The sequence below is a fragment of the Melopsittacus undulatus genome, chromosome 1 (genome assembly GCF_012275295.1).
Source record: "Melopsittacus undulatus isolate bMelUnd1 chromosome 1, bMelUnd1.mat.Z, whole genome shotgun sequence".
In the NCBI taxonomy this organism is placed as follows: Eukaryota; Metazoa; Chordata; class Aves; order Psittaciformes; family Psittaculidae; genus Melopsittacus; species Melopsittacus undulatus.
The window spans coordinates 27898625-27923164 of NC_047527.1; the positions used below are offsets into that span (position 1 = coordinate 27898625).

General features: G+C 36.8%; 1 protein-coding gene across 2 annotated transcripts; it reads right to left on the reverse strand.

Annotated features, from left to right (window-relative positions):
- Positions 1-1177: 1177 nt before the first annotated feature.
- On the reverse strand, positions 1178-21450 carry LRRCC1 (leucine rich repeat and coiled-coil centrosomal protein 1). Of its 2 annotated transcripts, XM_031050613.2 has the most exons (19): positions 21340-21450; positions 21000-21205; positions 20015-20080; positions 19089-19256; positions 17604-17773; positions 17295-17504; positions 16298-16500; positions 15346-15529; positions 14867-15015; positions 13540-13744; positions 10331-10470; positions 8907-9108; positions 8371-8556; positions 6574-6748; positions 5692-5855; positions 4753-4961; positions 4436-4573; positions 1972-2107; positions 1178-1412 (listed from the first exon to the last, which is right to left on the reverse strand). In XM_031050613.2, the coding sequence occupies exons 1-19, from the start codon at positions 21396-21398 to the stop codon at positions 1290-1292; spliced, it is 3093 nt and encodes a 1030-aa protein (XP_030906473.2). In that variant the 5' UTR covers positions 21399-21450; the 3' UTR covers positions 1178-1289. The 2 variants fall into 2 exon arrangements, with proteins under 2 accessions (XP_030906473.2, XP_030906474.2); XM_031050614.2 differs by lacking the exons at positions 5692-5855; positions 6574-6748.
- Between the last annotated feature and the right edge of the window lie 3090 nt (positions 21451-24540).

The window sequence follows — 24540 nt, forward strand, 5'->3', positions numbered from 1 at the left end:
ATAAGCCCATGCCATCTCCCTGCCCTCCCCCCACAAACAGTACTGTGCAGAGCAGGTGTTGTGATTTAAGCTCAGCTGTAAATCATGCCGTTGCTCTCTGACTTCCCCTCCTTTCCTTCCCCCACTGCAGAGGGATAGGGAGGAGAATCGAAAGAATGTAACTCCCACCGGTTGAGATTAGAACAGTCCAGTAACTAAGGTATAACACAAACCACTACTGCTACCACCAATAATAATAAGGGAAATAACAAGGGAAGAGAATACAATACCACCATCCACTGACAGATAATACTCAGCCCGACTCCATCAGTCAACTCACTCTTCCAGGTAACTCTCAGCTTACATCCTGGGCATGGTGTGCTGTGGTATGGAATACCTCTTTGGCTAGTTTAGGTCAGGTGTTCTGTTGCTTCTTCCTGCCAGCTTCCCCTCCTCCCTGGCATAGCATGAGACTCGGAAAGTCCTAGCACTGGTACTCTTATTGGGCACAAAAGTGATGCACCTGTACCTTTACACTGCAGCAGTAGGCTCTGAAGAGGCCGGTGGTAAAGCCAGCTTCCGTCCTCATTGGAGAACTAAGACTCTCCAGCTACTACGAGATGGGAGAAATGGCTCCATCTGGTGTACCAACAAGTAACTGTTGTGGTTACTACTTGGTACGTCAGTGTGGTGTAGTGCAGTTAACAGTTTAGGATATTCTAAGAACAAGCAAATACAATAAATGCCCAAGTACAGCAGAGACGGTAAACTCCTCCTCATGAAAGAAATGTAACAACCATATTAACATAAAGCTGATGATTAGTTTCTGTAAAAAGTTGTTAACTTATTATCTCCTTTTTTCAAATCTGGGAGAAAGCCTATTGCTGTAGAGAACCAAACTACGCAGCCAAAACAGCCGCCCTGAGTTGCAGAAATCGTGCATGCTCTATCAACAATGGCAGAGCAAATGTATTTTCAGATACATTCTTGAATCTCTCCCCCAAGGAAGGAAGGGTTCAGGCTCTTGTTTTAGAAGCAAAGGCCCAACCTTCTTTTCGTATTCTTAAACATGCTAATATGATGCTCTTCCTTTATATATGTTTTGACCCATTCTGTCAGAAGTTAAAAATAACCAAAGATTAGAAATAAATAGTTATTGTGAAAATAATGTAAAAATACTTGTCTGAGTCCTGAACCATCAAAATATATCAAAGAATTTATTCTCTAGAAAACAAGGAAAAGCGCAGTGTCATGTATGAATTTGCTAAAATCTGTTACTATATACAGTAAAAATGTGTGTTACACAATTTTCAAAGATCTTGTTGAAAATCATTCAGTGCATGTGTAAGTCGTCTTATTTTATTTTCCATGGCTTTTTTATGGTTTGCCATTTCCTGCAGAAGCTGCCGCATTTCTTCTTCAACGCAGTAAACCTGAAAGAGCACACAGTGATTAAATAGGATTCTTGCTTTTCCTTAACCCGTACAATCTTGGCTATTTTTAAACACTCATAAGCAATGCATGAGTAACATGCTTATGTTTAAATAAGCAATGCACTACTTTTGACACTGTATGCAGTAACAGAATTTTGCTTTAAAAAAGTATTAATTTGCTAGGTCAGTGAGTAATGTACCAACATCAAAATACCTGCTGCATATCTGACAGGAACATATGTTAACACTGGCACAGGTGAATTAGGTGGACTATATGGCATAACCATCATTATTCTCGCTTGTATAGGTAAGGGAATGTTTAGCTATTGTCTCATAACCAGCTACACAACATGCCATTTTACTTGAATCCAGAACCTCCTGATGGTACAAGTTCTAGAGATGTTTTGGCTGTGCAAAGTTTGAATACTAAAACAGGGCTGTTTCCATTCAGAGACTAGCTGAATAGATACAGACAGGTGACTTCCAAGCACCACTGTTTTAGCAGCTGCAGAATAAAAACGCAAATGCAATAAACGTACAAATTTAGTATTAAAATTACTTTTTCATTTGCTGCTTCAATTTGTTTTTCCTTTTCAGTTGCCAGCTGCAATAGTTCTTCCTGATGAGCTATCAACATTGACCCAAGTTGTTTTCTGAAAGCATCATCCATTTCCTGAAGCTTTTCCACAGCAATCCTAAAAAAGGATTTAAAAAATAAATAAATAAAATCACAGCCCTGCAAACAACTGAAGTATTTTGTTTTGTCTAATTCTGCCTTTGATAAGGTTTTAATAGCATAGGCATGAAAACAGTTATTGCAATATCTAGCTCCAGATGTCCTTTTTCTCAAGTAAATGTTCTAGGTCTATGCACCATGCATAGGGCTTCTGTCATTCCTCTTAGAAGCATTTAATCACTAACAACACAAAGATTCAGGCATGCTATTGTCAACCTGGATAAGAACTCCACCCATTTTCCAACACATTACGTTTCTGCTTCCTGAGCAGTCAATGACTGAACTATGTGATCCTGTAAACAGACTGTAAGCCCATCTCTTACAGAAACAGAAAAGCATCTGCCTCACAGTAGTGAAACCCTTCCTTGGCTTCAAGCAAATTCTGCTTTTATTAATTCTAAAATAAGTAGCAACAGAAAGCAAGACAAATTAGTCCACTATGCAATTAAATTCCAATGAAATTTTGAAACAGAACAGAATTATTTGGGATAAAATTTTAGTTTCACTCCAGACCTTCCAACATGTAATACTATTGACTATTTGAGGTGGCTGTTTTTTGTGAGGTTTTTTTCATTGGTTTGTTTTAAATCAAACTTAACTATGATGGTATTTTTGTTCATTTGTTAATCACATGACCTTCCTTAAATAATAGTGAAAATGTAATTAAAGTGTTCAATCAGAAAATGTAAAGCAAAAAAGCCTTAGTCATGCTAGCTTATTACTTCAGTAACAGTGTGGTTATCGCTGCTAGATACACATACAGTTTTATTAACTAGCTAATCTTTTCCTAAGAATAGTTGTAAGGGAGAAGGGAAATAAGAGAAAGGGTCCAAAGAACAAAGTAAAAAACACACTAGCAATCTAAGCTCATCACAGGCAGCAGTCTACCATACATCTCCATAATGCAAGACACATTTGAAATAACTGAGCATCATCCAAGCCCCTGACTATTTTTTGGGTCGTAAGTATTTTCTTCTGTATCATCTCATATTCACTGTTAACTGCTCAAAAAATTTAAAAATTGACAGTACAAGAAGAATAAAAAAAGAAATAAAAAAACTTATTGCTACCTGTAAGAGAAGGGAATGACATCTAACCTATAAACAGTCTGTTTGTCACAGACCGAAATGTGAATAGCAAGTTTCATGGGAATGTTGATCTGCTTGACAGTACAAAGGCTCTGCACAGGTATCTCGACTGGCTGGATCGATGGGCTGTGGCCCATAGTATGAGGTTCAACAAGGCAAAGTGCCAGGTCCTGCACTTGGGCCACAACAACCTCATGCAATGCTACAGGCTTGGGGAAGAGAGGCTGGAAAGCTGCCCGGTGAAAAAAAGAGTGGTTGTGAGGGAACTGCTGTTTAGCCTGAAGAAAAAGACTCTGTGGGGACCTCATCCCTCTGTACAACTACCTGAAAGGAGGATGTTCCAAAGTGGGTGTTGGTCTCTCCTCCCAAGTAACAAGCAATAGAATGAAAGGAAATGGCCTCAAATTGCACCAGAGGTTTAGACTGGATATTATGAAAAATTTCTTCACAAAAAGGGTGAATGTGCATACATGTGGCACTTAGGGATATGGTTTACTGGTGGACTTGGCAGTATTGGGTTAACGTTTGGACTTGATCTTAAAGGTCTTTTCCAACCTAAATGAATCTGCGATTCTGTGATTTATTAGTATTGTTGTGATAAATACTGAGGATATGCCCTCAATTTCCTATAAAGTGCAAAAGCTATTTTCATCATCCTGCATAATGAAATACCGTGGCCTCTCTCGTAAGCCCAAGTGCTGACTACAGGCATTAACCTGTGATCTGCAACCCATGAATCCAGGTCACAAGCTGGAAGGGTTACAAGCTCATGCTCAAAGTGCAGACTGTGCCTCATGCACAAGCACCTTCACTACATGACTCCAGCTGGTATGCGTGATGCCTGTAGAGCTGCTATCATATAATTGTAACATGGAGTTTCCTCACTGAAAAAAACAAAAGCACTGTGGTGGAACAGGCATACCAGGGAGGAACAAATGTAGGCTCCAATTATGCAAAGAAATTGGGAATACAGCTAAGAAGTTTACAGGAGGAATGTTTAACTGAATGCTAGTTCCACAAAGTAAGTCACCTGTATAGTGAGAATTACTTCTACACACACACTTTGTACCATGCTCACCAAGTACTTACAAAAGTATTATGCGTTCTTTCACCATATAACCAAACATTTTTGCATACTTATTAACAGTGCAACTCTATACTAACTAAGCCGTCACAAAATAAGCTATTAAGGTGCTCACCTCTGAGTTTGAAGGCTTTTATCTCTCTCCTCAATCAGCTTCTTCTCTTTGATGTCAAAGTTCTCCTTCATTCGTTTAACCTGCACCTCCAGCTGGCTTAATATTTCTTCTTTACCTTGCCACTTCATTTTCAGTGCACTGAAAATAAAATACACATATTTACAGTGAGTGTAGATACCACCTAGGAGGGCTGAAGAAAAGGTTTTCCATGCTTTCATTTTTCCACATTTCTGTGGGCAACTACTCTCTGAACATGGAATAACTTCAGAGCAGTACTGCAGTCATAATCACAAATTATTGCCACTTGTATGTATCACCTGTATGCATCCTTAATGTCATCAAGTTCTACTTCTTTCTCTTCTAGCAGTTGCTTTAATTCCTCTTTTCTTCCATTTTGCCTTTCTAATTTTTCCAGTAGCTCTTCAAATTCAGCAGCTTTTTCATCCAATTGTACTTGAAAACATTTTTGAGCTTTCAGGGTTTCTTCGTGCTGTTTTCTGATCTGTTTATCTTTTTCTTGTAAGCCCTTTAGAAGATAAATATTTTAGAACATGAATACCCTTCATTTTAACTTCATTGGTACCCTTTAACAGGATCTGTTTAGTCTATGGTGAAATGAAGCAGAGAGGAACATGTGAAAGCTTGCTGTTCTAAGTGTATTATTATATGAAAAGTACTTAATCATCAAAACATAAATCTGAAATTGAAAGCAAGTTATGACAAAAGCTATTTACAACTCTAATACAACTTATTCTATATACACAAATCACTGAGTTCACATTCTCTTTGCTCTGATTGATAAAGTCTGAAATCTCTAAATGAGATGAATTAAAGCACAGTACCTCTGCTGTTAATACAGTAATTTACAAGAAAATAGAGAAAAAATATTTACATTGTAAATAAGCAATCTCTTCAAGAATCTTTTTCTGCTTTTCTGTTAAACTCACATGAAGAATTATGCTATCCTAATTTTTCCTCTTTCAAAGTCAGTATCAACAGTAACTTAAAGTGAGACAAAAAAGAAAGTCTTTACATAAACAGGTTCAATGAAAGATTCAAAGTAGCATCTCTGTACATCAAGTTTATACAAGGCCCTCTTCTGTTTTCGGTGAAATTAGCTGCCACTGTCAGCCTAACGGTGCTTTCCGAGTTGGTAAACTACGAGGGCAGTCAGCTTTTATCACAACCTCTACAATAACTTGCACTGCACACCTTAGTTTTAGCTAAGCACACAAATTGTCAGACATGGCACTTACTTCTTTTAATCTCCTAATTGTTTCTGTCTGATCATCCACTATTTTGTTTTTAATTCTTATAGTGTCACTGTCCTGTTCTTTTTGCTTTTTTAACATCTCAATCTCATTCATTAAAACTTCAACTTTTGCCTCCAGTTTTCCCCGATCTTGAGCAAGATGAGCTCCTAGATAAAACAGCATATTGACACTATAGCACTCATTTTACAGATGAGTTCAAGATGTATAATGAGGGATTAAGGCAAAACTAAGAACTACCTTAAAAAACAAACGTGACCATTTTGCCCACTGGAAACATTGTAGGACTTTCATCTGTAGGCAGACAACACTTGAGAGGACACAGAGAACAGAAGGCCTATCTTTTTTATCAGAGAATTTTCAAAGGTTAAAGTCAACAGTATTTCTCACAGACCCAGCCAGTCTCAAAGAGCCCACAAGGTGGTGCCGAGTCATGTCAATAAGAAAAATGAAAAAAATCCAAGCTTTATTTCACCCAATATTTAACACTTCTTAAGATATATACTGAAATTTTCACATTAGATTTATCTGATAGACAAGCAGCATCATGTAACACTGTTTACAAATCCTTGTCTTCTTAACTTCATATTTAAAAGGTCTTTGTTTAACATTAAGGTATTTTGACATTTAGGTTAAACAGATAAACTGCATTTGCAACTATCTCCCACAATTATTATAACTGCTATTACAGTTCCTATAATGACCTGCATCCTACAGAACATCTACTTTTGTATATCTTTAGGTAAGATCAACAGAGATCAGTAAGATCCAGAGACCATGGTTACAACTATACTGGAGTGTTTATGTGAAAGGTATGACACTGAACATCACCATTCTTTTCTGAAAAAGAAAGGAAAAAAAAATTACCCTGTTGTGCCAACTCCTGCCCCCATATTTTTCTTTCCATTTTTAACCCGTCAATCACAGATTCCTGGGCTGTCAGCTGGGAAATAAGCTTTCCATTTTCTTTTTTCAGAAGCTCAACCTGGGCAGCTTTCTGTTTGTCCTCTTCGACTACAGTTTCAAGTTCTCCAGTTTGATACTGTATAAATGAACATTGGAAAAAGGACAATAAGATCCTTGAAAACAGGTACTCAAAATCTGAAATCACTACTATGTGGTAGAAAAGCAATGCTTATATGCAGCAAATTAAGTAAACTGAAGAATATTCTGCTTGCATATAGGGCTCTATCTACATCTCTTCTCAGAAATAAAACATGAATGTTTGCTTCAAATAGACATACTTAGATCCCAGAAAAATGTAAAGCTGATTTCTAAACAGCCACCTTAAATTATCAATAGCATTAGAAAAGCCTGTTTACAATTATAAATGCACAAGTTAAAAGAAAAAAAAACACAAAAAACTCACAAAAAAAAAACCCAAAGAGAAAAGAAATAGTCTAGTTAAGATATTAAAAACCAAATTAAAAGAAAACTGACAGAAGCTGGGATGAACTTCCCACTCCCTATGATAAAGATTTATCTTCAGTTATGCAGGCTACAGATTACAGGTGCTTAATACAGTTATTTAACTTTGTAGCAGCACCACTGACTGGCAGGATGATATCCTGTCCAATGCTTGGACACCCCAACAGCAACATGTAGGAAGGAGATGAGAAACAGCTGTGCAGGGGTTGCACTGCACAGAAGTTTTAATACAAAGATGGACTGGATCACACAACAGTTTAAAAGTTATGTTCCTAAGACTTTTAACAAGGTAGTACTATAATGTTAATATGCACTGATCAGTAGTGTAAGATCGAGCAATTGTGCCCACAGTATTTAACATCAGGCATTTAGAAGATAATTACTAATACTGCTAATTTTATGCAACTCTGATGTGGGAATTCTTAAAGAGGCAAGGCCATGTAGTGAGCGATCCTGATACCCTGAACTTTGTTACTGTAAAGTAAGAAGATTCTTGGCAGGCATAAGCAAGGTCAATTGTCTTGTTATGCCTCTGTAATTTTCCACTGAAAACGTGCAGAGAATGATCTCTGCCAAGGTTGTAGTTTCCCACTGTATTTTTAGAGTAAGGTATTTAATCACAATTATAACATGTTATAAACATTAGCTTTGTAAACTGTAGTAACCTCTGGACTAATCAATCAAAGCTCAGTATCCAAGGCTGTTACATAAGAAACCTAAGGGTGTAACGGTATAAAAGGAGCACTGTATCTGAATAAACTTTGGCAATTGCTTGATCACATTGATCATCTCAGCGTTGTCCGTGACTTCTGCATCAACACTCTTGAGATATTAAGTTGCTAATAATTAGTCTTGATTGTGCAATTTCATTGTTACTTCACATACAGTGACCACTCCAGAACCATGTTTCATCATTTTGAATTTATAGAGGTCAGGGCTATTCATTAAGGTCTTTACATCTTAGAGTGACCACTCAATTATATATCAAATGGTAGTGCTCACAAGGCAAGAAGTGCACTTCTGAAGACACGGGTGAGTCTAGATTCTGCTACATGTGGAGCAGTGTGTTTGAGAAATTGAAGTGCAGGATGCATGAATACAGGCTGATGTGAAGTGCTAGGTTTTAGCACAACAGGAAACGTGTCAACCTACCTTGTATGGCATTGCTAACTTTTACAAATAAAATATTAAAAAAAAATCATATATGCAGTTGAAATGTTCTGAAACAACAAGTACCTTTAGGTTTGCTGTAGCTTCTTCATTTGCTTTTGTTAGGTCTGCTATCTTTGCTTTCTGCTCTTTCACTATGCTTGTAAGGTCTTGGATCACACTTTTCATCTCTTTTTCCTTTTGTTCAAACTCAAAGACAGCTTGTTTATGTTCAGCTAGATCAGCAGTAACATTTTCAAAACCCTCTTTCACCTAAAGTTTTTATAAAGACAAGACTTGAAAAATGCTAACATTTGGAAAAAATGTGTACACATACACACAAATGTCATTTCATTTTCAAATAAAGAAAGAAATATAAGTTAGTCAACAATACATGAAATTAGTGAGTATCTTAAACTGGTTTTCTATCAGTTTGTTGGTGATACTTCAAAAAACCCCCAACCAACCCAGCCAAAAAAGCAAAACAAACAAAACCAACAACAACAAAAACCCCACTAAACCACTTCCTCCCCCCAAAACCAACCCCCAACACCTCAAACCCAACAAATTTGAGAGAACTACAACTCCACCTAGATTGTTGTTAAATGTTCTTTTTGTCTTACCTCTTTAAACTTCTTTCCTTCAATAATTAAAGCTAAACGAAATTCATCTTCTAATTCTTTGTATTTCTGGTTTAACGTATTAATTTTCTCCTGAAATTCTTTAACATGTTGTTCATGCCTCTGCTCCTCTTTAGCCACTGCTTTTGACAAAGCGTCTTGAAATTCAGGTCCATTTAAAGCAACTCGGGTTTCAAGTTCTTTCCTGAAGTTATCAAACATATGCTCAAGACAAGACCTGCAGTATCTCACAGCTGTTTCAAATAATTTCCTTAGTATTTCTTAAAAAGCATAACAAATTACATAATATAGGGGATAAATTCCTTAGTTTCACAGGCAGATTTCAGTCTTCTATGACAATGAATCAGGGATAAGAAAAAGTGTTTACTACTGTTAAAACACCCAAAGGGATAATCTTTTTAATTTAGACTTCTGTAGAAATTATTCAATTTCACTTTTGCTATTAGTTAGCATTTATTTGCTTTGCTGATAACAAAAAATCTAGAAGAGACAGTGGAATAGGGAAAAAGCACTCCACAGCCAGATACCCTCTTTAGCAGTCATTCTCCTTACCCTCACACTAGACTCTTCCTTCTCACTTAGGCCCAAAACCTGAAAAGCAGAAACAATGGGGACCTAAAGGGTTCCAGGATAAGCATCCTTCCTATCTGGAAGCACCCCTACAAGGGAATGTTGAAGCAGAAGTACCCTGTACTTTAAGACTATTCTGTTCCTCTGCTTTAAAGCACAACAGAAAACACATCCACTGTCCTTCACATTACATCTTTTGGAGATTTGAGATAATAACTGGAGATCTCAAAACACAGCTATCGGATTCTTCCCACCTAAACCCTCAATTGTCTTGGTGTCTGAATACATTTAGCTTTGTAAATTGAAACACCACTTGTTTTCTTTAGTTAGTACATATATGTGATTGTATTAGCTAAATGGTATGAACTTATCTTCAAGTACACTTAAAAAAAGTAAATAATATTGAGAAGAAGATGCTGATTTTTTGAACACTGCATTATTATATATATGCAGATCAGCTCTTCAGATAATAATTTGAATGTGATTTTATTTTTATCTGATTATTTTCTGGATTAAAGATCAAGTATTTAAAATAAAAAGTTCAGCCACAGAATAAGACAAGAGCCTACCAAACGAAAGGCTGGAAGAGCACAGTTACCTACATAAACTTATGAGCCAGGAATCTACAAGATAGGAAGATACTCTTAAATAAGCAAGAAAATAGGTGGGAAGACATCTACATTTTTACAAAGACGATCTCTTGCATTAAAAAAAAAAAAAAAAAAAACAACCAACCCCAAATCCACAAACACACACTGGCACTTTGCAGAACACATTTAAACAAGACATATTTGCAACACTAGCATCCCTATTTGTGAAAACAGAGGATCCCATACCTTTGCTCTTGTTCTCTTAATATAAGAAGTTCGTGTAGTTGTTTTACCTTCTCCTTCTGTTGTCGGAAGGATATTCGGAGTAACTGTACTTCCCTTTCATTTGCTGACGCTTTAAGCTCTGCTTCTTGCACCTGTTTCATCTGTGTAGAATTCATAAAGAGGGCACCAAGATTTTCTTAAAACTGCAATCTGTTCTTTATGTCTTATACCAGAATACACAGGAGCAGGTGCTTTAATACAGTGTTATACATACCTGCCCGGGCTTCACAAATGTCAGGATTTTTCATAACATTTTATGGAATTTTATTATGCTACCTAGCTCAAGACAAGCGAAGTTGTTTTTCTTCCTTTGTCCTGTTTGCTGTTTTACTTACTATGTATTTTACACTTGCAGAAATTTCAGACAAGATGTCTAATATTATATCTTTGCTTAACTTGCTACATCAGAAAAAAGCAACTTTCATGAAGAACTGAGAACATTTGCTTAATTTATAAAGAACTTGAGAATGTTTTGTAGAAGTGAAACATGTATTGGCAGAATGATTTGCTCAGTTACAAACTCATATTGTAATACTTTTCTTAGTTTCAAGCAAAACATTTGCATGTATTCAATATGATTTTTTTAAACACAGTTACAAAAATCTGTATATTTCCAAGTTATATGTTTAAAATTGCTGACAGAGTTGCATCTAATGATTTTAGGAAAAAATGAAGAATCAGTATAAACACCAGGTGGCATGTTCTGCTTTTTCCATTTAATGCAAGCTTTTATGAATTTTGTAATCTGAAGCCGTATACAAACAAACCTGTATATTTTATCTCTGCAAGTAGGAATAAAAAGATATTAAAAAAGTTATAAAAAAGGTTTTAATTACTCATGAAATCGTAATTCAGAATCAAGACACTTCAGAAGGCTCCAAGTTAGCACACACCACAGATACAGCAAAGGTGATGTTAATGAAGATATTCTTCCTCATCATCACTACTTGTAGCATTCATCTTGAGCCTTTTGTGCTCAGGCAGTGAGAAGTAACAACTATCTTGTCAACCTGTCCTAAGCAAAAGGTCTTTACATTTTGTAGTTACACAAGTTTTATCTCTTCGCTTTCAGGAGTATCAATTCTGTGATTATCAAATCGATTAGTCTTAAGTGTCAGTAACCTAATGGCAGAGCTAGAATACAAGATACAACCCTAGTTTATTTTCCAACTCTCAAGAAAACAAACAACCCTTGCAACCCTCACAAAACAAAAAAGGAAAAATAAAATAGAATCCCAAATTGTTTTCTTCCAATTCCATCGCAGCTGTCCCCCTCAACTGGATTTTTGAAAGATCAATCAAAATGAAAGACACAAAATCAAGAGTTGTATTGAATGTCCTGCACTGATGAATAAAACATTGTTTTCAATGTTCATCATCGCCTGCAATGATACATATGTGCTTATTATACACATATGTGCTTCTTATATAATATCCTTAAGATACATATGTGCTGCTGCATGTTATGAGTTTCAGCTTGAGAATGTTGGAGGTACCTAAAGTTAATGTATGAGCTTCAGTTGCATGAAAATTATTGAGAGACTTGAATATCAAGCTAAGTTGTCATATTAAGCCTCTTCATGAGTAACATTTACATGCGCCCCACCGTATTGCTGTTGTTTTGTGGATGAAGTAAAGCAATTCTCTCCAAAACTGAAACACTTAAACCCAAAGATTTCAAGTAAGAACACATGTAAATTTAAAGACTTCTGGAAAATATTTACATATTTAGATGCATAGTAGCTTGTTTCTCTTGAATCCCTTACAGAAATAATCTAGTAATATTGACGGAAGTCCTTAAGTGGTGACTACCCTGAGTAACCAAAACTTATCCCTCAAGCTAACTACCGGTGTGTACTTTCTTCCAAGAAAGCTTTATAAAATATTCTAGAATTTGTTAATCTTGGCGTAGATAAAATAGGCCAAAGGTATATTAAATCTGAACATTCAGAGAGTTTAGTTTCTAGAGCACCATGATTATTCTTCGAAACATAATTAGAGTATTTGCTACAGGATCTTAAAGACAGGAACTTAATGAAATTTTGCAGTTAATAAAAATGATGCTACTACTATCAAGAGACTACTTATTTCTACAAACTCATTAAAAGAAAATTAAAAACCTCATACACCAATAAGGTATTTTCTTCCTTATAGGAAAGGAAAAAAGAAACCCAAACCAAACAAAAAAACCAACCACTCTCCTCTAAACCACTAAATTTAGTGACAAGCAGGTATCTGATCTAAACTGAAGGTCACTTCTAGATCCATAACAGCTTCGGGGTATTTACAGGTAAGGAATAAAAAAAAACCCAATAAAAAAATGGAAGAGATACTCAGGTGCCTAAACAGAAACCTGAAGCCAAGGATGGCTACTTCATAACTTGAATGGCATGCGAAGATCAGCTGTCAGCACACTCCCCGATTCTTTTTCTTCTCAGAGTATCTGAATGATCAGATTTCCTACAGCACTATACTAGCGGTTCAGAAGTTTTTCAGTGACACAGGAATAGGCTAATATAAGAATATAATCAAGCAATTGGAACAGATATTGGTAGATACAGCATTTGGCCACTGAAAATTCACCAATTAATTATTATGCCAGATACAGTGGCGGTATTTGCTTCAGCATCTTCCATGTTACGTATTTGTACACTGAACAAAGTACCTCTGACAAAAAAATCAAATCATCATTATGTTGTCAACTTTAAAAAAACCTCAAAACCACTTTAAATTAGTTGTTTTTGTTTTTGTTTTGTTTTTTTTTCTGGTGGCAATTAAAAGCACCTAATTCTTTCAATCAGTAAAACAGACAGAACTACCAATTTCCATCCTGATGGTAAGATAGTTATTGATTTCAGCAATATTTTAGAAAACTTGTTATTCTTGAATATTGTCAGAAAATACTAATTCTCCATGTTAACAGGAATGTTCTCCTTTACCTTAAAGCCACATCACATGACATACCTTTATTTATAAGAGACATTAACTGGCAATTAAAGTGGATACTTATTATTAAATATGATTATAAAGAAAAAAAGCTGCAGCTTCTATTGTGGAAAACTCACAACTTAAGGCTTGTAAAATCTAGTGTTTCTTGATACCTGGGATTTTGTAGCTATCCTGTTGCTATAGTATTATTTATGTATTATTTACCCATGAAAAGTATTTACCTCTGTTGTTCGTTGCTGCAGTTGCTGTGTCTCCATCTTGGACAGCGTTTGCTCTAAAGCTTGCATGGCCTTCTGATATTCTGCTTCTTTATTTCTTGCCTGATTTAACTCATTAGTAAGCCTTTCAGTTTCACCTTTCAACTGTTGTACATCTGCTTGTAGTCTTGCTTTGATATTTCTCTCCTTCAATATCAATTCCTTTAGCCTGAGAATACATGCAATAAGGTTGTATTACGAATAGTTTATTATTTAGGTTGATGTCAAATACATTGAGAAAAACACATCAGTAAGTGTTGTAGTACCCTATCTTGTTCTTTGCTGAGTTTTACTATTTACAGCATTGCCATGTAAAATTGTTAAAAAATACGTAAAATATTTCTGAAGCTGTGCACAGCATCACTATATGGAGCTTCATTTTAAAAGAAATGAAGCTAGAGACAGGTTCTTCAAGAAAATGGCATTCCAGTATCATTTTACTTTATACAGAAATTGAACATGTTAACAATTTCTAATTTAATAATTTTCAGAAAAAAAATGAAATACTCTTTAATGCTCTAATAATTTTTGATACAAGATCTATCTTACAAGAAAAGGAACATAATAAGCCTCTTATTCAAGGTGGTAATAAATAAAAGCCAGAAGTGAACCTAAAAGAGAGGAAAAAAATGATAAATAATCACAGCCAGTCACAGATGGTAATTCAGGATGTATTTGGCTTGTTTCTTTCTTACAAAAAAGAAAATGGGTCTTTGATAAATACAGTGCAGTTAAGACAAATAGAACAGACATCTCCAATTACAGCCAACAATGCACAATGCTGTTAGGAGGGAGAATTTTTTTTAAAAAATGATGCTGCTTAGAACTTACAAGGATGATAACAGCAGTCTATAGGAAGATACACTAGGCCTGACCAGGACAGCATATTGCTCGTTGGCCAACTCTGCCCTGCCAGAAACATCTCTGTTCAAGCGCACTGTGCAGAAACAAGAACCCCAAAAAACACCAAACTAACCACTGTTTATGGAAAGTAAGACTGGAAATTGGAAGCTAAAAGTATGAGATGAGACAGCCACTACAGCCTGTGCTGAACAATTACAATACAGACTGCTTAGAAAATAATGGCTAGAATACCAATACTGTTCTGAGACAAGAACAGGAAGGAAGGAATTTCATTAGGTAATAGAGAAATTTTAGCACTACTTCTTGCTGCATTATTTTCCGAGTACTTTGTTTTAAACTGTTCTGCTTTCTTAAGACTATAAATTGAACTGTCTTAAATTAAAAAGAACAACTAAATAACAGTCTTATACTGCAGCAGTTTCCCTACCTGTCTGTAGTGTATACAGCCATACTTTGAATACTCTTTTCTTCTTTTGCGTGTTTCTTTAGTTCTCTGACATGCTCTATTAATTTCTTCTCTGCTTGCTCTGCTTTCCACCTCCTTTCTTTTTCCTGATCCAGTTCTTGAATCAGCACCTTAGCAAATATATGGTAAGCATTAATTTACTAGGAAACACTGAAGTGTAGCCAAAATTACAAATAATATTCATAACTGTAGAATAAGATTTTTTTGTCTTTCTGGAACTCATGGATGACAGGGGAAAGTGCAAGCGACCAGGCCAAACAAGCCCATAGAAATGAAATACAATAAATTCTCTTCCAGCTGATACTACAAGAACTCTACTATTTTTTAATACTATCTACATGCAATTATTTTTTGTCACCTACAATTTTAAAGTTTCACCAGGAGACATATGCTTGGCTTCAGGTGAAAATATATTTCACTTGAAATGATGCAAAACATACTCGGTATGTTGATTCCTCTGTGGCATTTGAATTAATTTCTTCTACTTTTTCTATATTGTTCTGTCTTCCAGTTAGCATTTCAGCTTTCTTTCCCACTATTTCCAAGTATCGAGTATCTGATGATGAACTGAGATGAGAGTCTCTCTGACTGGAGTATGAACACTTTGAGGAACTCTTCTCCTCCCTGTAATAGTAGGGCATCAAAGTATCGTTAAAAACATGCAAAGTTTAAATAACAGGGGATTCAGACCTTTTTCCAGAATAATTTTTTACAGTTCTTTGTAGAAGGTAAATTTTAGAGAGGTTCAAAACTGCGTAGAAAATAATTTGCAAGCAGATTGTAAAACAGCTAAATTCAAACCTTCAGCTGTAAAAAAAGTATGCAGTACTTAGTAGATGCTATCTGAAAAAACTCTTATGATCATAGACATAAAACAGTTTTAGAAAAGCAGGAATTGTAAAACTTCACTGGCTGACTAAACTAATATATTCCAACTTATACCATCTTCTACTCATCACTTCTGATATTTGCTACATAAATCAAGCAAATTACCATGACATCCTCAGTTTCATCACAAAATACAGTTATATTCTTGACTACCATTCTGACACCATGAATCTTTTATTCTTATTTTTTAATGACTCACTTCTGTCTGTGGAGAATTCTTCTGTCACCACAATTTAAAACATAAATGAAACTGTAAGCTGTTAGAATTCTGAAAGTGTTTTGGAATCTTCAGCACAATTTCCTTTTCACCTAAAGACAGAAAATGCTTATATACTGGAATGACCGAGTGAAGACTCGGTAGCTAATAATTTCTAGAGCACTATTATCAGAGCTAATTTACCTAACCTACCACTTTCAGCAGAACGTTTCAAGTTAAACTACATTCACTCTGACAATACTCAGCTCAATTCATTCTGGCTTCATACATGGCAAACATTGGGATACCTATCAGTTACTTTGTTCTTGAGGGGATGCGCATGACACCTCGTAGATAAGGTAGTTCTGTGGTAAGTAGGGAGCTTGCTTCTTTTTGTGACCTTTCTGTTCTTCTCTTTCCTGCTCTCATTTTCGCTCTCAGAAGTTGGATCTGTGTCTCTCTTAGCTTTGAGAACAGTTGGAGGAGCTTCCCTTCCTGAGGTATCAGATACCTAAAAACAGACAGAAGTTTTATCTATGCATATTACCCTTTCTAATTGGCGAATTTCTAACACTTATTCAGATGCTACTTTTAAAAAGTTCACAAAATAATTTTGATAGAAAAGTTACTAATGGCTTCTGAACAATCCCTTCCCTCCTTATAGGGAGGGAACAAAACATTTCATTGTTTTAAAGTTAAAATAAGCCCAACAGAACAGCATGCTTGAGGACACACAGTTCTGAAAACACCTTTCTGAAACACCTGAAATATGGTAAAATCCTTAGGCACAGAAGCTTGGTGCAAAATGTGGAACAAACAGCACTTAAAATAAAAGCCATCTTGCAAACATGTAACATACACCACAAGCAGTTACAAAAACACACCTGATAAACATATCAGGCCAACTTGACCAATTAGTGAAATTAATTTTCACCAAGTCTATAATCCAGATATTTTGTTGCATTTCATACTTTATTTTGGTTCACTTACTATATTAATGGCTTCAGGGTAAAAAACAGAAAACAATTTTCTAATACAGTATGATCAGGTAGTTCTCCTGGTTCCATACATTATGGTTTTTATTCAGTATGAAAGTTTTTGTGACTTTCTCAGTTTGAAAGACTTGGTTTTGATTTATTCCCAGTTTCTCATAATTATTAAGAACACATTAGCACTAAGTCAGCACACACATAGAAGTAGAAATCCCCCAGTCTGTCCCAGTTAGCTTTTGAATTATCAAAAGGTAAACCTTATTTTACATATAAGATTTTCTGTACAATCACAGAAAAAAAATAAATAAATCACCTTTTGCAGTATCTGTGAAATCTGATCTTCCATTTTTTTAATTCTCATCTCACTGTATATTTTATCAAGTTCAGCCTTCTCTGCTTCTGAAGATGAGACAAGCTCTATAGAGGAGCTAATGGAATTCTGTTCCAGCATTTTTGTACGTTGACGGAAATGTGCTAATGCCTGGTCGATATGTGGTGTCACCACTGGTAAGTTAACATAGTTCTATCAAAAGGAAAGGCAAGCCTTGTAAATTAATGAGTTACAAGCAATATATAAATAAAATTTATCAATTTTCAAATCAGTACACAGAAACTACAGCACCTGATCTTTGGATGAGGGACACCCAGGTGAAACCAAACAGCTCCAAATGTCTTCTAAACCCTGCAAATCTGAACGGTTTTTTTCTGCTGGGTCCACTGGTTCACCAGAAGTATTTCTTCCATCTAGGGCTGTTAGCTGTGGCAACATCTGAAGAACAATTTCTCTATAACCTTGAGGAAAACAAAGTGCATTTAAATTGAAATAAATCCCCAAAGAAGATGACAGGGTACATAAAATGCACTAGATATCTTAAATTGTTCACTGCATTTGTTATAGAACAAAAAAAGTGTAGTGAGTTACCTTGTCTTGCCTTTCCCCATCCATAAGGCTTTTGATAGACATTACAAAACAAATTGACTGGGAAACTGCCTATTCCTGATCTATATGAGCATTTCCTCACTACTGAACACTGTAGTTCCAAAAGTGCCACCAAAGAGGTAGGTATGAAGAGGTATGTAAAATGCTTACAGAAAAAAATAGTGTAATTTTTTAAGTTATCCTGATAACTTCAACAGTCCTGTTACTGCTTCCATGGTGCCTGAATACATCTGTAAAACTTATTCATGTGTACTTTTGAAAATATTTCCTAGGTCCTTTTTTGTCTTCCCTCAATTATCTCCAAGAACTGTACACAAACACCTTTATCAGTTACATGCTCATAATATGATTGCTATTTTGTAATATAATTCTTACTATTCTGCTCTTTGTAATGAAATTCTCTTTGAGCTACCCCAAAAGTATCAAGTCCCCACTTCCACCTTCCCATAATTTTTCCCCTCTCTTATACACAAATAAGACCTGCACCAAAACATGATACTACCACTTAACTTGTGAACACAGGCTGTAACATTTAAAGGGCATAAAAATCCTATACCAAACCAAGAAGCTCCAGGCAATGACATTGAAAGTGACAAATCCACATGCATTTCTCCAGTTTGTCTGTACATTGCCTAATGAAATCCTCGCCTACTAGTTTGATGAAAACGCTAATTACTGCAGAGCATCTCGGGGTCCATCACTACTTTCTGAAGCTGTGGGAAAGGAGAAAAGGCTAATAGTGCTTATTATTGATCTTCCTCTTGTGACCTCTCTCAGTAGACCATCTGCTTATCATGCCTGTCCTTTTTCTACATAGCTCAATATCTTTCTGTACATTCTTCAAATTCTCCACCCACCCACCCTATAATATTCCTTTCCTTCAATTTCTGCTATCACTCTTTGTCTATCTCCCACCTTAACCCAAAATGAAATGTGAAAAATTGAGTCTTATCAAGGTATACAACAAATTACAATTTTGATAATATGTTGGGAGTGAAGGGAATATATATATATATATTTTTTTTTTAACTGAAAACGAATTTTGTCAGAATTTAGATTTCTGCAAGCTGGCTGGTTAAAGAACAAATATGTAAGCATCAGAACCTCGTTTACATTTGAGGGAAACCACTGACCTAATGAGTACAAAGTATCTACCGAGATCCATACCTTCTGTGTGACAAACTGGATTGGCTTTTCCATTTTTTTCCAGTGTTAGATGTGTCAAACAGCACAGCCCCTTTGTGCATTGAACTAAGTGATTAATATTGTTTACGCAGTTGCTGTGAAGGTCAATATGGCTAATCTTATGACTGGTCCCATGAAGGCACTGAAATCCTGAAAATTTGAGAAAAAATACCAAAGTAATGATTTCTACTACAGTTCCTGACTAGATTAGAACAAATTGTATCTTGATAAGAGATATTCAGGAAGTTACACATCATCATAACTGGAAATTTCATAACAACTCCACATTCCTGTCTACATACATTAATTAGCTATGGTACCCTCCACACAGTTAAAAAAAAGCTCGGGAGCTTTAAGGAAAGCTTAGTTTCTAACTGTTAAGCATGTAGAAAAATAAACATTTTGCTTCGAGTTCATTTTTATAACTCAGATCATTAACAAAATTGTTACCAATGTTCTTTTAAATTTTCTATTATTATTATTTAAATTTTCTATTACTCCCTTCATTCTGTAGCTTAAAATCTTGGTTAGAAGCAACAACTGAACATTCCAACAGAGAGATTTAGAAGAGAAAATCCATATCATAGACAAAGCTACATTTCTGTCCTATACAAAGACATGAATACTTTGGAAATATCTTCTGCGACTATTGCTTTTTTCATTTTGGAAATAAGCTTGAAGTGTTTTCTGTGCTACTTTGTGAACAAGCTCAGCTCACCACATACAGAATAAATTCCAGTTCAGAACAACCCTTAATGTTAGGAACTTGAGTACTCAGAGAAATTGCCACCTTTCACAGCATCACTCAGGATCTGGCTGAACTACTAGAAACTTCTAAAATTATACCTGGTCAAAACTAAAGTGAGGCAAATGGTTTTTATTGCACTGTACATACTAAAGTCACTTACCAGAGAGATCATGTATGTGATTATATGACAAATTCAGCATAGTTAAATTATAGAGTTTTTCCAGTCCTAAACAAAATGAGGGAAAAAAGAAACAGCAAGATTTTCAAAAGAATGTTCTGCTTTGATCAAATCAAAACTTGCATAGCAACTTTCAAAAATTCTAACTACAAATTATGACAGTGAACTATAACCATAACATAAAAATCAGGTTTACTTTCTAAATTAAGGCATTTTGCTATAATAAAGCTTACAGAGACTACGTAGTCTTGTTGTGGTTTTAAACCTAGCCAGGAACTAAATACCACAAGCCATTCACTCACCCCTGCCTCTTCCCCTCTCTCCAGGCAGGATGGGGAGGAGAATCAAAAATACATAAACCTCACAAGCTGAGATATGAACAGTTTAATAACTAAAGTACAATATAACACTAAGGGAAATAACAAGGGGAGAGAATAAAAAACTAAAAGGGAAAACCATAAACACAAGCGATGCACTATACAATTGCTCACCACCTGCGGACTGATACCCAGTTTGGCCAGAGCAGCATTTGGTCCCTTCCAGGTAACCACCCCAGTTTACATGCTGTGGTATGGAATAGCCCTTTGGGTAATTTGGGTCAGGTGTCCTGTCTCTACTCTTTCCTGGCTTCTTGTGCCCCTCCTCATTGGCAGAGCACACGAGACTGAAAAGTTCTTGACTGGGGTAAGAATTTACTTAGCAAAAACTAAAACATCAGTGTGTTATCAGCATTGTTCTCAGACTAAAGCCAGAACACAGCACTGTACCAGCTACTCGGAAGAAAATTAACTTTATCCCAGCTGAAACCAGTACAACCCTTTTTAAAATTTACATCATAATGTGGTTAGTAGCTCAACTAAGTTCATATGTATATTAATTATGTGCATACTTTCCAAAACCAAGCTTTAACACAACTCTTAGAAAAGCTTCATTTGTTGCTAAATGGACAGAAATAAATATTGCAGACCCTCCACTTTCGTTATCAGGTTACAGGATAAGCTTAGGGTGCGCAGATTAGCCAAGGAACTTAGCCCCTCGATCCGGCGGATTTGGTTTGACGACAGGTCTAAATGTTGCAAGTTCCGGAGATGACCGAGACCTTCCATCCTGGTGATGCGGTTACAGTGCACATTGAGGGTGTGCAGCTCTGAGCTCAGGGAGACCTCCAGCAAGCTATCAAGAAAAGGCACCTATCATCAGCCAGGGAGCTACATTCTCGGGCTGCCCACCCAGCACCGCGCCACGGCATCCCCTCACCCCACGGGCCCAGCTCCCCATGCTTATTACCCCTCCGACAAGCTCCTCACCTCTGAATCCCCTTATCCACGAGGTAGAGCTCTCCAGGGATAGCGCGTTCCCCCTCCATACAGCCGCTTACTTGTACAAATCACAGCTTTACTTCAAACTTCCCTCCTTCCCCAACGGCGGCGGTCTGCACTTTACGGCTAGAACGCAAAACTCCTCACAGCAACACCCACCGCAAAGCAGCGCTATGGGCAGGCTCGAGGGAGGGAGGTAGAGTAGTTGGAGCATGCGCAGGGCGGCAGGGGAGGTCGCAGCGCGCGTGGGGCCGGGCAGGCTTGTGAGACTTTCTTCACGTGAATGCCGTACTTTCCTCATTGTTCCTCGTTGGAGCTGGGTTCATACAGACGGCTGCGATGAATTCCCATCAGCCAGCTGGCTGGGGCTCTGAATATTTTTATAACTCTGATATAGTATTTGGAGTTACTGCAGTATGGTTCAGAGCTCGCCACTGGCTCAGCAGGTCTGGCCCGGCTCTACATCGGCAGCGGTCACAAAGCACCTCTGTAGAAAAGACATTCGTAGCTCCCTGAAGCTTGGATACACTTTGATACACTTGGAGTATCGGCTCAGTACTTGCCCGTGTGAAATTTGGTCTTTCCACCCCGGTATTTATGTGTGGCGTGTCTCCCTGTGCACCCTGAAACAATCCAAGGCATGGGTTGAACTGCTGGGGGATTGTGCTGGGCACGAGTGTGGGATCATGTTCAGCATGGATTGTCTGCACAGCTGGGGAGAACCTCTGTGTGACCATAACTACTGCCAGGACACTGGCTGTTACGTTATGGCTAGGACTTTGAAGAGAAATATAACTAATGGTGAATTTTAGTAAGGCTGGGTACATGTTATAATAGACTTTTGACTTGGACTGGTTACTGAGCATACTTTTTAATATTGGTGCTATTGTGCCCTTTACAATACCATATTGACGTTGCTTCATGAATGGCTTGTTTTTAAGGGCACCATGGCATTGCTGCATAAGTTTACAGTGCATCGTGGAACATTTGATTTGGAAAATGGAAGCCCATCCTGGTAAGAGGAGGGGTGGATTCATCGAACCATCTAAAAGTAGAAGAGGTGTCATTTCCAGTGGGCAGTTCATACAGCTGTTGCTGGGAGTGAATGGGTCTCAACCCCTCTCTTTACTGCAGGGGAAGTCTAACAAAGTCTGGATGCTTGTTTTTTAAACATTTGCATCTACACAGATGAGTGCTACTGTTGGACATGCTCACCAGACACTGGTTATTAGTATCTGTTACTGAAAAATTCCATCAGACTTTCCTTCACATGCTACAACCCAGAAGGAATGCATAGAGCAGCTCATGCAAATGTGCTTAACGTTGATATTTTATCAAGCAAATACTGAAAGTAAACTGGCTAGTGTTATAAATTGAGACCACAACGGATCATAATCCAATTAGAATTTTATTAATTATAGCAAGTAGAATATGAGCAAAGACAGCGCTGGACGGCAGGGGAGTCTGCGCTCCGCCTACTGCCGTACTGAGCAGTTCAAAAAGCCCTCCCTTATACATCTTTTACTTCCGTGTTCATGACGTAGTTGAGGTACTCTGCGCATGCTTCAGCTGTTGCTAGGGGGTCGACCTCTGCCTCCCGGTGGTCGGTGAGGCCGAAGTAAGAAGTTTTCCTCCTTTGTTCCATAGTTGACCCTTCATTTATGTCCTTATATGGAGTGGTTTGTCTTATTTCTGCCAGTTCCTGGAACATCTTGCAAGCCAGTTTCTGTAACACCTTGTGGTCATCTTATGTTTGCATAAACGGTTTCTGGTTTAATTGGTGTAAGCGATTGCGGTTATCTTATCTTGCATAAACTGTGTCCGTTAACTGTGTGCATAAGCAATTTCATATCTTTTGTTGTCTAACCTTTATATTGGGTTTAACATATATATACCTAACATATATCTTAATAAACAATACCTTATTCTTTAGTTTTTCACACTAGTATGGAGAACTGTGTAGGATGCAGATATGCGTTGTAGCAAATCACAAAACTGTGACTTCCCCATGTTTTTTCAGCCATTAGCTGACTACCAGTTGGGGTCTGTTTCTTGAATAGTAGTTAAATTAGAATGATATATCTGTCAGGGAAAGAAACAGATCCTTAAGACTTTTAGTACAAGGCAGATTTATAAGAAATTTGGCAGAGTACCAGAAGAAAAAAAAAGTGTTTCCAAGGCAGTAGATTGTGAAGTGCCTCTGTGTGCAGACTCATTTTCTAAATTAAAGTTTGAGAATGTTTGATGTGGTAAATTGTAAGCTGGCTTTGGGGGTTGGACTAGATGATCTCCAGAGTTCCCTTCCAACCCTAAGGAGTTTGATTCTATCTAATGGTACTTGTGGAAATCCTTGAATAGCTGTTGAGCTCCTTTCAGAAGGCAAGACAAAGGAAACTACTTTGAAGTGTCCTATTCCCAACAAAATGTGGCCTAAAGAAGAGGGGAAAACCCAGGAAGATTATAAGTAAAATTTGCCAGTCATAGTAAATACGGTATTGTTCCTTGATGTATGCCAAGAAACAATATGTGTGACTGGTTTTTCCTAGAAGGCATCTTCAGGTTTTTTTCTTTGTTCCTCTTCTTTATCCTTGGTATCAGAAGCAGGAAACTTCTTTGGAGACAACAAAGGAGAATATTTATCAAAACTTTTCAAGGCAAACTAAGTTCTAAGTTTTGCTACATCTTGTCCCCTTAAAGGATTTGGGATGATACAGGAATAAGTCAATACTATGCTTGAAACACTGATTGAAAAGGATTTCACTAATTTCACTGATTGAAAAGGGTTCCACTAATTTCACTAATTGAAAAGGAACTAAATAAATGTTTTTAAAATCTGACATTTTAAGATAGATGGGCTTCTTTCTAGTCCATCTAATCAGTGAGTGGGTCACAGAAAAGAGTGATTGAGGACAGCACACAGGAAGTTCTTGGCAAGATTGAGGTAGAGACTCCTTATCAAGTACACTGAAATTCCGTTAATTGCAATTAGGAAATAATACATACCCATTTTAGGAAAAAAGTATTCTTGCATTACTTTTCTGTATGGGTTCCTGTCTTAAATCTAGAGAAACTGCAGTGACTGAAGTATCAGTGCTGAAGGTATCAGTTATGGTAACCATTAGTTGATAATGAAAAATTTGACATTGAAGGCTGAAAGACTTCTGAAAGAAAATAAAAAAGGAAAATCCT

Bases quoted from the DNA above. Each gene is read 5' to 3' on its own strand.
- LRRCC1 (XM_031050613.2), bottom strand. From the start codon at position 21,398: ATGGAGGGGGAACGCGCTATCCCTGGAGAGCTCTACCTCGTGGATAAG. The intron at 15,016-15,345 runs GTATGTTTTGCA...ATATTTGCTAAG, and splicing joins CAGAGGAATCAACATACCGA to GTGCTGATTCAAGAACTGGA. The intron at 1,413-1,971 runs GTAATTTTAATA...GTGCTCTTTCAG, and splicing joins TTGAAGCAGCAAATGAAAAA to GTTTACTGCGTTGAAGAAGA.